Source organism: Stenella coeruleoalba (genome assembly GCF_951394435.1).
Source record: "Stenella coeruleoalba genome assembly, chromosome: 3".
NCBI classification, from domain to species: Eukaryota; Metazoa; Chordata; class Mammalia; order Artiodactyla; family Delphinidae; genus Stenella; species Stenella coeruleoalba.
Genome location: NC_137148.1, coordinates 122,454,000 through 122,467,480, shown reverse-complemented (window position 1 = coordinate 122,467,480; position 13,481 = coordinate 122,454,000). Strand labels below are relative to the sequence as shown.

Below are 13,481 nucleotides of genomic sequence, written 5' to 3'. Positions count from 1 at the left end.
CCCTGATTTCAACACTACCCAGAGAACGAGTGCCATAAAAATCTTCCAGAATACTGCATTCATATAGACCGCCTAGTGCCTGCCTGCCTCATCCATTTGCCTTGTTCTTAAAACTCTTCATAACCTGGTCTCTTATTCAATATATTAACCAATATAAATCCTCCCACCTAACAATTCATAAACTACATTTATCCTCATTTCCTGACCTACGTTTCCCACTACCTGAAACACCTCTCTGAAACTCTGAACCTATTCAAATCCTATCACACATCCTTTATGATAAACCTCAATACCCATGTAGTCCACTCACTTGTCTCTCCGTTTTCTTGAATTCTTATATCTTCTATTTTCGCTGCATAACTTTGCACGCTATTCTCTAATTGTTTCACATGCATTATTCTTGCCTCCTCAATTAGAAAAACTGGAAACTCTGCAAGATAGGGGCAGGGGCCAAGACTTACACTTATTCTGCAAACCCCGCATCACCCAGCATTACTGTTGGCCAAGTTGAATAGCTAACTCTACACTTCCCCAGTTTAGCTTCATGAATTTCAACTGGGCAAATAATTTCTTCTACTAATGTAAATTTCTGTTCTTTTTAGCCAAAAGTCTTAATGTCAAAAACATATTTTAAATAACATCAAGGATAATACCTAAAACACTAGGATCATTTTGGAATGCATTCCCACTTGTCCATTTCTCTAGCCCCTAAATGAAAACACATGCTGACTAGTACTCACTTGATACTGTCTGCGAAACTGAAGAGGCAGTTGTTGTGGTAGAAGTGGTAGAGGATGGGGTTGATGATGACGTTGAAGTGGATACCGCAGGTGCTGGGCTACTGGTCGTAGGGGTGGAAGCTCCCACTGCTTGTGCTTGCACTTGCGCCTGCACCTGGGCCTGGGCCTGGGCCTGGGCCTGGGCCTGGGCCTGGGCCTGGGCCTGAGCCTGAGCCTGAGCCTGAGCCTGAGCCTGAGCCTGTGCCTGTGCCTGTGCCTGCGCCTGCGCTTGTGCCTGGGCCTGCGCTTGAGCTTGAGCTTGAGCTTGAGCTTGAGCTTGTGCCTGTGCCTGGGCCTGGGCCTGGGCCTGAACCTGGGCCTGGGCTGCAAGCATAGGTGTCAATTCTGACTGCTGAATGACCTTAACTCCATCTGGCTTGGTCCATGCAGATTCACGTGTCCGAGCATTGTAATAATAAACCTGCAGAGAAAGCAAAATCATCAGTATCAACGAATCTGTCAACTATCATTTATAAACAATAATACAACTATATTTTGTCTTAAACAGTATTAAAAAAAACCTTACAAAACAGAAAGTACACCAAAATTGGCTGTTTGTATATGATGAGACTAAAGGTACTTTTTCACTCCTTTTTTCCTTCCCCCCCCCAGTTTTCTATAATGAGCACACTATATTTTTAACACACACCAAAAAAAGGAGAACCAAGGTTATATTTTGTGCACAAAGTTAACACAGCGGGCCTGAGACTGCTATCCTTAGAAAGTCCCGCCCACAATGTTGGTCCTTGGCTGGCATCTGGAAACTTAGATTTCAGGAGGGTTCCCATCATTCCCTAACTGATAAGAATGGCTCATTATGTTGAAACTGTTTATGCAAACAATGCAGTTTATGCTGAATACATGCCTTCCTTCTGGGAGTCTGGAATGTGGTATGTGCTGGGCAGATGTTGCCAGATATAGGACCAGTCCCCAATGAAAACCCTCGACTCCTCAGCTCAGGAGAGCTTTCCCAGCAGACAACACTTCACCTGTGTGTTCACAATGCCAAGTCGCAGGAATTAAACACATTCTATACGATTCCACTGAAAGGACTCCGGAAAGCTTGTGCGTAGTTGCTCCAGACTGCAGCCCATGCACCTCCTTCTCTTTGCTGGTTTTGCTTTGTATCTTTTCTCTGTAATTAGTCTTAGCTGCAAATACAACTACATGCTGAGTCTTGTGAGTTCTCCTAGCAAACACTAAACCTGAGGGCTGTTTTGGGGACCCAAGGCACATATTTAAAATACAGGCTTCCAGAATCATAGGCAAACCTATGTAAGTGCTCCAGGCCACCTTATGTCTGTGCATAAGTCCAATCCAGTGAGGCTTTCCAGGACTCCTGCCCCACCCTGGCTTACCCAAGGCTCATTCCTAATTGGCAAAGATATAGTCACTGATCTCAATCTGCCAGAACTCCTGTTTTACTCTTCTGTTACTAAGAAGCTAACAACCTAAATACATTTTATAATTTACCTTCCCATCTGGAGTTTTATTTTCAACCCATATCTCCTCAGTAGGAGGCAGCGCTGGAGTACCAGGAGCAGTCACAGGAGGCATTCCTGGTGGAAACATCATACCCGGTGGAGGAGGCATGGTTCCCATGGGTGGAGGCATGAAAGGTGGTCTCTGTTAATTCACAAGAAGTAATGTCACTTGTGTTTATCTTTTTTCCTTCAAATTATTACTAAATTCTACCCAAAAGTAAAGCACTGTAAGAGAAACTAGTTTTATAGTCAATTCAGATACATTTATCTAGGTTATGTAAGAGAAGTTTCTCTGTAATAAAAATGATTACTAAATAGACTAGAAAGAAGTACATCAAAATACTAATAGGGCTTCCCTGGTGGCGCAGTGGTTGAGAGTCTGCCTGCTGATGCAGGGGACACGAGTTTGTGCCCCGGTCCGGGAGGATCCCACATGCCGCAGAGCGGCTGGGCCCGTGAGCCATGGCCGCTGAGCCTGCGTGTCCGGAGCCCGTGCTCCACTACGGGAGAGGCCACAGCAGTGAGAGGCCCACGTACCGCAAAAAAAAAAAACAAAAAAACAAAAAAGTACTAACAATAGTCATCTCTGGGTTATAGCATTATGGGTGAGTTTTGCTTTGTTCTTTATACCCTAACTGCCTATTTCATACATTAGGCACTAGATTACTTTCAAAAGAAAAAAACTGATTCTTATTTACAAATAACATAGCAATAACTAAAAAGGAAAAACCAGATATACCTAACCCTTTGTTCTCTTTTCCTAGAAGAAAAAAAAAAAATTAGCCAGGAAAATGGCTAATTTAAATGAGAATTTAAATGGTATATATTATAGTTAAAAAAAAAAACAACTCCTGGAACCATTCATTACTGATTCAACACTATCTGATAATTCCTTCAACGACTGCTGACCCAAGCCAAGATCCTGAACCAATTTAACTGTAACTGCTATATCTTACTCACCAAACCAGAAAAGAGGTCTGCCATTTTGAAAACAGATTTTGAACAGGGATTAAAAGATTTCCTCTATAATCTACAAGTAACATTAGAATTCAATTATCCAAAGCATCTTAATCTGGATAATGGAATTGACATTATGCTAATAATGTGCAACTGTATTTCATTTTCCTAAAAATGTTTTCTTTTCCATACTCCAGTCTTTCTGGATTCAGCTCGCTGTCTTTCAAGCATCAGCACACAGGCCCATGTTCTATAAAATATCTACCCCAAATATATCTCATGCACCAGGAGCTGGAAATCACTTGGATTTACTGTAAAACCACACAATCATCCACCAAGACCAAGAAAAGCATCACAACATTAGAAAGTATCCCATTATAACATCTGATATACTTCCATTAGAGGGTTACATTAATCCATTACATTTTATAATATTCTGCAAGGACTTTAACTATTAAAGGCACAAAGTAGAATAAACTCACATGTAACAAGTTATACCAGTCAGTAGGTCAAAAAGTTACTTCCTATTCTAATCCTGAAGAAAACATAAAACCATTTAACAATTTGTTTAAGGGGGTGGGGGAAAGGGTGGCTGCTCATTACTAGGAAGGCAACAAAATTACTAAGCAAAGTATTAAAACCTGGTGTTTCTTCCATAAATATAACCCTACTGAAACAGAGTTAACATCATTTAAACAGTAGCTCATTATCGCTTTCTATTTTTAGTAAGTTCATTCTTGATTATCCAAGCTAACAGAAGGGAGATGATACTACTGTATTTATTTCGTTTCAGAATGGTACAGGCTGAATAAACTAAGAAAACATAGAAACATACTCAGTCAAAAAGAATATAATCTCAAAAGTAGATATTTTTGAGAGTTGATACCTTCATAACCTCATTTCAGACAATAACTGGGTCTATTTACACTAAAGAGGGATATATGCCTCAGGTTAAAACACCACAAAAGTTTTTATTTAAAGAAATCCCACAACAATTCTATTTCTAAAATTGTAAGATAACCGTATTTTTTTTCTGGGGAAGGAAAAAAATCCAAATATTGTGCTTACAAAATGTGTTTGTTGTCACTTTCTAGATTCTATACTAGGCATCATTTCTGGGGAGAACTGCTCAGGAATATACATACATATATATTTAAGTTTACCTGCAATATGTATCACTGAAAACAAATTTCCCCTACTCTATACATAAGATTTCAAACTTCATTTCCCATAAAGAAGATGGATTACTAAAGACAATTTTCAGAGACTAAGGCAGGTTAGAACTACCCTATTCAATCCTAACTTAACACATTTTTCTATCACCATATACATTTCCAGTCTGAATTTCCATACTAATTATTGTTACCAGTGCTTTTAGAGCAACACATTAATATAAGGATGTTCTCTTTAGTTCCCATTTTCCTATAAAACCAAGAACACAGGTTTTAAAGGCAAAACCCATATATAATATTGACACTAACGCCAACAAAGAAACAGCTACCTCTATATTCTTTACCTGGAGGTGTGGAGGGCCCATAGGTGGAGGAATCCCTCCTGGGGGAGGCATTGGTGGCATATTAGGATCAAAAGGAGGACGTCCAAATGGGGGCCGAGGTGGTGGAGGAGGGCCTCGCATCATACCAAAAGGTGGAGGAGGTCGCATGAGAGGTGGTGGGCCTCGCATCACTGCATTTGGTGGGGGAGCTGGGCCTCGGAACCTCAAGGCCTGCTGTTGAGCCATCCTGTGTGGGAAAGCCATGAATAAATTTTTCTTTCTCAACGTAACAAAAATGTAGCTACTAATCTCTAATTACATCAAATTTTTAAAGCCCTTAAGAGCAAGTAGAGTTGGAAAGTCATATTGTACACTGCAATAGAGTGCATCAGTAAGAATGATGAATGGACACCAAATCTAGGAGGAAATTTAGATGAGGGAGGTTATTTGGATAGTCTTAAAGTATCTTCCCACATGTTTCTTACAGTTGCAAAGAAGGATGAACAAAACACCTATGCAATAGAGAAACTGACCTAATGTGACTGAGAGGGACACAACATCACCTATTCCAGGCAAGAATGCATAACCTCAATCTAATAAGGAGCTATTCGACAAACACAAAATGAAGAATGTTCTATTAGAAAGGGGGCAGCAGGGAGTATACTCTTCAGAAATGTTGATGTTATACAAAAAAGACAAAGGAAGGCTGTGGAAATGTTCTAGATTAAAGAGGCCAAAGAGACATGACAACACAATACCAACTCTAGACAGGATCCTAAACTAGAGAGAAGAAATGCTATAAAGGACATAATGGATTAATAGACAACACTGGAATACGGACAACAGATTAAAGTATTTTATCAACGCAAATTAGTAGACAACACTGGAATACGGACAAGAGATTAAAGTATTTTATCAACGCAAATTTACATTGATGCCTGTGCTGTAGTTAAGTAAGAAAAGATCTCTACCCTCAGAAAAGAAATACTCAAGTATTTAGGGGTAAAGAGCTGTGTGTGTGTGTGTGTGTGTGTGTGTGTGTGTGTGTGTGTGTGTGTGTGTGTGTGTGTGTGTGTGTGTGTGTGTGTGTGTGTGTGTGTCTTACCCTCAAATGGCTCAGAGAAACAGAGAGCATGTATGTGACAAGTAATAAAGCAGAACAGGTAAAATATTAACACTAAGCATACTATTTGTTTTTGCAACTTTTTGGAAGTTTGAAATTACTTCCAAATACAAGGTTTTTATAGCAGGGAAGGGGAGCAGCTTAAGAGATCATTAGTATTCTCTAACTAAAGGGAAAGCCCTCTGTACACTGCACCCCACCCCACCCTTCAATCTCTAGCTAAACATCCTATTTTCTCCACGGCACTCAGGCACATAAGCAATATCATGTAAGATGGCATTATCTATCTCCTCTCATAAGTGCTTTTTTAAAAAAATTATTTAACAAGTGCTTACTATGTGCCAGGCAGTAATCATAAGCTTTTTAAATTATTTAATCATCACAGCAACCCTGAGATAGATTTTATCAAACTCATTTTACAGATTAAGGTGCACAAAAGTAAGATAACTTGCCCAAGGCCACACAGCTGGTTCAGTGGTAAAGCCAGAATTCAAACACAGGTGAATGGCTCTTAAATGCTATACCATGCTTTCTATCTAAGCCCCTTTTGAGCAACAATTGTCTGTCCTGTTCACCTTTATATCCCCAGCACATAGTTATGCCTGCCCATAGTAAGGCTCAATAAGTATTTGCTGAATGTACCATTGAACACCTAGGTAATACTGTATCTTACAAATAGGGTATATAGAATGTTAAAAAAATCTTTACTATAATTTGCCAGTCAATTTACTGAGCACCTATCACAGTCTTCCCAGTAGCTATGATAAATCTCTCCATTATACATGAAATTTACATTTCAGTGCTCAAGAGAAGATTAACAATTATATTCCTCATGCACATTTGATGGTAATCATTCTTATACTCTCTCCTCACCAGGCTCTTCCAACTTTCCTACACTTTTCAATCCTGTGCTTAAGACTACCCCCGTTTCAATGTTCTCTAAGTTTTCCACATCATAATTCAATTCTGACACAAAAAATCCTAATAAAGAACCAATTTGCCTTCTAGGAGAGCACTAGGATTGTAAACACATCCAGAACTACCACACCAAATATATTTCACCAAATCTGCAAATGATCCTACACTCAATGTTAGAAAGTATGAGTTTAAAAGTGATTGCAAAAAGAATAATCAGTCTTTTTCAAATTATATGCACTCCCAAAAGACAGATGGTCACTGTTATTGAAGCAATGTCTTAACCTTTAGGGCAGGAAAAAACTTAACCACCAAGAAAAGATATTCCATTTCAGCCTTCAGTTAACAATGTATCTTAATCTAAGATTTCCTGAATCTGCCTCTTCCTTTTCAAAAAATCTATACTATTTCTCTCTTTAGAATTTCACACTTCCTAGTTATAACTTGAAGTTAAGCATTTTAGGTTCTAAAAGCATGAAGAGTCAAATCAGGGCTCTGCCTTTTGCTGTCAGGCTGCTCACATTTTTTCTGAGCCTGAATATACTCACATGTAAATGAGCAGGGAGTGGGGTGGGGGGGGGAATAGAAATAAAACCTCTCTGTTCAATGAGATAATCCCCATGAAACATTTAGGATAGTACCTGGTACACAGTAAACTATTTTAACTATCATTACTTTCATTCCCCCACAAACCTAGCATAGTGCTCTACCTGAAAAGCACTTGGTGGCCAATTTGACTAGATGGCTTTCAAAGTCTGCCATGAAAATGGTGGCAAAATTCGCATAATTTCCTCTATCGACAGCCTCAAGTTGCCATTTTCTGATGTCAGATATGTATAGCACATGTGCTGAGCTCTTTATATACACTGCTTCATCACAACAACCTCACCAGACCTGCACTGAGGATTAAATGAGCTAATAAAGAACTTGGAACAGCACCCAGCACTTTAAGTATTAGCTATTATTGCTGTTGCTGTAACATCAGTATAGTAAGAGTATTAGTAAAATACTAATAATTTAGTAAAATACTAAAATTACTGTTAAACGGTTTTAATATTAGTAGTGTAACTATTACTATAATTATTATTAGCAGGCTCTACATAACCTGGCCCTTGCTGACCTCTCTACAGACTCTAGTCTTTCTGATCAACTACCTGATTACCCTGAAGCCTCTTGCAGTTGTTCCCTCTGCCTGGCATGCTTTTCCCCAGATCTTTATATAACTGACTCACTCTTCAGTCTCAGCTCAAAGTTCACCTTAAACTCCTTTCTCACCCTAGTCTCTCCCAGCCCCTCTCTATTTCATTACCCAATTTGAGTTTACAATTATGGTAAATGCTATGAAAAAACATCTCACTTATTTGTTTACTTTTGTATTATCTCTACCCACTAGTACATAGTTTCTCCTTATTATAGTGATGCATCTCAGTGTCCAGGATGGTAGTGTTCAATTATTGTTTTAATAATGATAGTGAACCCTGGGTACTTCCTATATACTTGGTACGGTTATAGGGACATTATTTGTACTAAGTCTTTCAATCCTAACAACAACCCAATGAGATAAGTTTGGCACCATTTTTACAGAGGAAACTATGGCACAGAAAAAGAACTTGTTTATGGTAGTTAGTCAGTGGTAACACCAACATATTCTTATTCCCATTATACAGCTGAGGAAATTTAGACTGCCAAGTACCTTATCATAAGTCATAAAGCATTAATAAGTAAATATAGGCCTTGGGTAAAGGATCTATACAAATATAACTCTAAATTTTAATGGCCCTAAACCATAAAGGAATAGAAAGGCATTTGGAACTCCAAATAAATTCTGTCTATTGCAGGTTATTTGCATTCCTACCACTTTCAATCTTTAGGAAAACAGAAGCCTACTTGCATGAACAGAAACCCAAAAAATTTTTTTACAAGAACAAATGTATTTCCCTAGAAGTACTAAATCCAGATATGCAATCTTCCCAATGGTGAAGACAAGTCTGCAAATACTTTAATATAACAGGAAGAGCAAAAATTTTTTAAATGCTGATATATGGCAGGTAAATTAAAAGGAAGACTAAGTGAGGAGACCTAGGTTTTAATCCAGACCCTGCCAATACCTCGGTGACCCTGTGTAAGTCTCTTCACATTTGCAGGCTGATTTCCTCATTTGATGTGGTTAGTTTGGAATTTAGATCAATCTTAATTAGCATGGAAGGTCCCTGAGGAAAAAGGTTTTTAGTCTGGTTCAGGACTCTACTGCCAGCACCTTAGGTCAGTGACTCTCACACTGCACACAATTAATGTGGGTCCACTACACGGACCATCTCTAAATCTCCTCTATTCATTTATTTACAATATATATACACTGAACACCTTATTCTTCAGGCACTATGATACTGACACACCATGACATGCGTTCAGAATACAAATACAAAAATTAAGCCCCAATTTCTGCCATCAGAGGCCACAAAAACAACTAATTTCTCTTAAACCATGACAAATGTTAAAATAAAAGTCTACAATATGCTCTGGAAGGAACTTCCAACCCAACAGGCTAAGGTATAAAACATTTCCAACAGAACACCTAATTTAAAGTCCTATTCAAATCAGTTTTGCAACAATATCTAGACTACTATTAAAGTCTAAAAGGCTACTCATTGTAAAACTGAAGAAAAATACTCTCTAAAACGCAAAGTAATGTTCCCAAATAAACCTGTAAGACTAGTAACCTTCTCTTAAGGTCAGAATCAGGAATGAACCTTTCATCACGAAAACTGAACGACCCTGGCAATGCACTTTGATCACTCATTACTGAAGTGTACACGTGGGGTTTAAAGGATTTGAGATACATCCCTGAAATAAGACTTTATTCCTACCAGAGTAAGAATTTTTGTGACCATTCAGAATCTAAAAAACATGACTTTTTCTTTTTCCCTGAAAACTTAAGTAACAATACCCGTTTTCCTTATACAATTTCATCTGGTGCTCTAGACAATACTAGAGTCCTCATAACTTATTCTGCGCTTTTTCATTCTCAAAGACTGACAGTGGCACAATTCAGAATGGGAGCTGAACATCTGACATGACATTTTTCCCACCCAGAAACATTAAAAAAAAAAAAAAGTATCAAATACACGCAAAGCTCAGTACCTCGTTTTCCTTAGAAACCACTGACTAAAGATTTTTCTCTCCAAGACACTTAATTACAAATTCCAGAGGCAGGGAAAAACCAAGGCAAGAAAGGTCACTGCCATCCTTAGGGCGATGGCGTGAGCAGACAAACAGAAAGAAGAGGAATGGAAGAGTGCACCGAGTCTGGCTGCCTGGGTTCAAGCCACTTCCTGGAGCCACGATTCCACCAAACCGAGCCGGTTCTACTTCCCCAACCTCTACGAGGCTCAGTTTCCTCACCTGTAAGATGGGCAAGTCACTTAACTGAAGATGGCTCTTGCACTGGGGCCTGCAAAATGATAACAGCAACTACTCCAAAGGATGAGTGTGAGGATCACAAGAGACAAGTCTAAGTAAAGGGTCCTCTGGCCCCTGGAAGCACCTAACAAACGGCTGCTGCTATTGTTACTACTCACAAATACGGGGTAAGAAACCAAAGGATACGAGAAAGGAAGGCCGCACGAAGTTAATGAAAAGCAAGCAACGTGGGGAAGAAGGAACAGGGCAGACGTGAGGACCCCAAAGGGCGGCGGAGGGCGTGGAGAAGACCGAGCCGGGGAGTTGGCTGAGGCGTGGAAGGCTTCCGGGAGGAAAACTGGGCCCCCGCCGGCGTCGCGCCGGGAGCAAGGCTGAGGCGGCCCGCGCCTGAGGCGGGGCCCCAAAGCGGGAACGCCGGGTCCGGCCCAAGGGCCGCAGGCCGCGAAGGGCGCCGGGGCCCCGCGAAAACCGCAGGAAGCGCCCCAAGAACGTGCAGGAGGCCGCGACCCAGTCCCGGGCCGGCTCCCTCATTCAAGCCGCCTTCCCTTCCCCCTTCTCCAATCCCATGCGGTCCTGACCCCCAGCCGCCGCGCGTCTTCGGCCCACCCTCCACCCCGGCCCTCCGCGCGGCGGGCCGAGCCCCTGGGACGCCGGAGCGCCAAGATGTAAGGTAGAGCAGCGCCCTTACCTGAGCTCCCCCGGGTTGAATCGCTCACCGTCCCCCCCGTCCCCGCCACGCTCCGCCATTACAGAGGGCCGCGTTCTTCCACCCGCCGCCTCAGCGTTCCCTATTGGCCGGGCGGATCGTCAATCTCGCGCGAGCGAGGCGGAGATAGCAGAGATCTGTGAAATGACTGGTCAGACTTTCTATCAATCCTCGAGCTAAGGATGGTATCTGCCTTATTATTGGTGAAAGGGCCCGCCGACTTTGAAAGCGGTATGGAGACAGCCAGTTGATTGGTCGCTCGGAGGCTTTATGGTAAACGAGACTTCAGCAATGGGGAACTGCCGGCGCCCTCTCGCGGTAAGTGAAACTGGGTCCTCCCACGTACTCCTCGGCCTGCGGTAGCCACGTGTCTGCCGGCTTCCAGAAAAGTCAGTTGTGGAGCCATATTGGCCTCATACTGGACATATTGGCTCGGGTGGAGACCATGTCCATTGCGTGAGCCAATCAAAAATCGACCTGGGTCGCCGGTAAACCAATCACAGAGTTGCTGTGGAAATGAGCCATTTCCCAGCTTTTCAGAATCAGGAGTCTTAAGGCACCACTGGATTATACCTGTGTTATTAAATAATATATTACTAACTACAAGAATACCTCAAATTGTATTAAATAATTAGTCGCAGGCTAAGAAGTGTTGTAAGTTGCTGTATTAAGTAAGTTGCAGGAGGCAAGCCTCAGGCAATTTACAGTTTAAACCATCTGTCCTTCAATTTCAAAATACACTTGTCTGAAATTAGCATACCCTGATACCCAGAAGGAATTCTGAATATTTATTTGTCTTTTTATTAAAAAAAACAAAACAAAACAAAACTTTAGGCACTGGAGTTTCAAAGTCATGATGAAGATGAATTCTACCATTAAGGAACTCGAAATATTAAACTAATAATAGATATATTTTACTCAGACCTAAGCATATATACCAAGCACTGTCCTAATTACTTTCCATGTATTATCTGTTTTAGGCCTCATAAAAAGGCCTTATAAGAGGTGAGTACTATGAATAGCCACAGTTTATAGATGAGACTGAGGCAGAGAGAAGTTAAGTAACTTGGCCAAGTTTACACAGCTAATAAATGGCAGAGCCTGGCCTTAAACCTGAGACAGTATATCAGCAAATCTCCATTGCTAAACACCGTGATCCAAGAAAAACTGAAAACATACATGTACACAAAAACTTGTACAAAAATATTCATAGCAGCATTATTCATAATAGCTAAAATGTCCAAGCAATTGGTGAATCGATTTAAAAATATGGTATATTTATACAAAGGGATATTATTCAGCCATAAAAAATAATTAAGTACTGATACATGCTACAACATGGATGAACCTTGAAAACGTTATGCTAGGTGAAAGAAGCCAGACACCAAAGGCTACATATCATATTGAGGCAAGAGATAGGTGGGCCCCCCTGCAGGGTAAACAACTGAAGTTTCTGTCCACAGGGAACGAACTCCAGTTGCTTACCCTGGGCAGGGTGGGTGGCCAACTATGTCCTGCCTCAATCTTGGCTGATAGAGTTGTGCCCTCGTGGTAGTTTACAATCACTTATGTGGGGTATTTCTTCCGGGTTTTCTTTGGCCAATCATTTTGACTTGCCTGGTTCAGAGTCCGTAATTGGTATATCTCAGGATCTTCCCATGTGTGTGCGTGCATCTCTCAGTCAAGATGGATTCCAGCAAAGAGGCCTATGGGTATACTTGATATCATTCCCCTTTTGACCTCCAAGGAGCTTTCTAGTCGAGAAGGTCTCCTTGACTTCAAAAATGAGAAATATGTGGTCTCTTATCTTTTATCTGGGCAGGGCCCAGCCTCCTCTCTCAATTGTCCTGCTGTTGATATTTTGGAGTTTCTGTTCACAGGGAACGAACTCCAATTGCTAACCCTGGGGGGGCCCATCTACCTCCTGCCTCAATATGATTCCATTTAATGAAGTAGCCAGAATAGGCAAGTCCATAGAGATGGAAAGTAGATTTCCAGGATGGGGGTGGGGAGTGACTGCTAATGGGTATGGGATTTCTTTTTGGATGATAAAAATATTCTAAAATTAGATAGTGGTGATGATTGCACAATTTGGTGACTATACTAAAACCTGTTGAATGGTACACTTTAAAGAGTGAATTTTATTGTATGTGAATTACAGTATTTCAATAAGTACCATGCTATACTGAATGCCAGTTAAATATTCAAAATCAACGAAGTATGATAAAATGTGATAAAGGCTGAACACAGTTCTGACCATGATCGTTTGGAAAAAGGAAAGTATGGTTAAAATTTCACTAAATACGTAACATTTGAACAAACTGGAGCTTGAATGAGAGTGATGGTTAGATCCCTTTTTCAACACCAGCATGTATCTCCAAGTCCTGGCAAACTATTCCAAAAATAATACTTATATAGATGGCTCAAGACAGACTAATCCCCACTGCTGGAAAACAAAACGAAACAAAGAAAACCCACCTCAAAATGGATACCTTACAGAAAGATAGTCACTGGCATATTATAAAAGATGACAACAAACTGTCAGTTTGAATGGATAGAAGAATGCCTTGTGGGGCAGACATATATACATATGTAGACGTAT

The 13,481-nt window shown here is 40.7% G+C and overlaps 1 protein-coding gene across 10 annotated transcripts in view; it reads right to left on the bottom strand.

Annotated features, from left to right (window-relative positions):
- The window catches only part of TCERG1 (transcription elongation regulator 1), a 98,915-nt gene that overhangs the window by 49,111 nt on the left and 36,323 nt on the right, over positions 1 to 13,481 (bottom strand). For 4 of the 10 annotated variants that reach the window (XM_079915339.1, XM_079915337.1, XM_079915332.1 and 1 more), the window contains exons 1-4: positions 10,862 to 10,938; positions 4,737 to 4,962; positions 2,253 to 2,405; positions 741 to 1,200 (exon numbers count right to left, since the gene is read on the bottom strand). In XM_079915339.1, coding sequence (XP_079771465.1) covers positions 741 to 1,200; positions 2,253 to 2,405; positions 4,737 to 4,962; positions 10,862 to 10,920 — 898 coding nt within the window. In that variant the 5' untranslated portion in view covers positions 10,921 to 10,938. Of the gene's footprint in view, positions 1 to 310; positions 431 to 740; positions 1,201 to 2,252; positions 2,406 to 4,736; positions 4,963 to 10,861; positions 10,939 to 13,481 lie in introns of those variants that run through there. The other 6 variants (XR_013827400.1, XM_079915331.1, XM_079915333.1 and 3 more) reach the window with 3 other exon arrangements.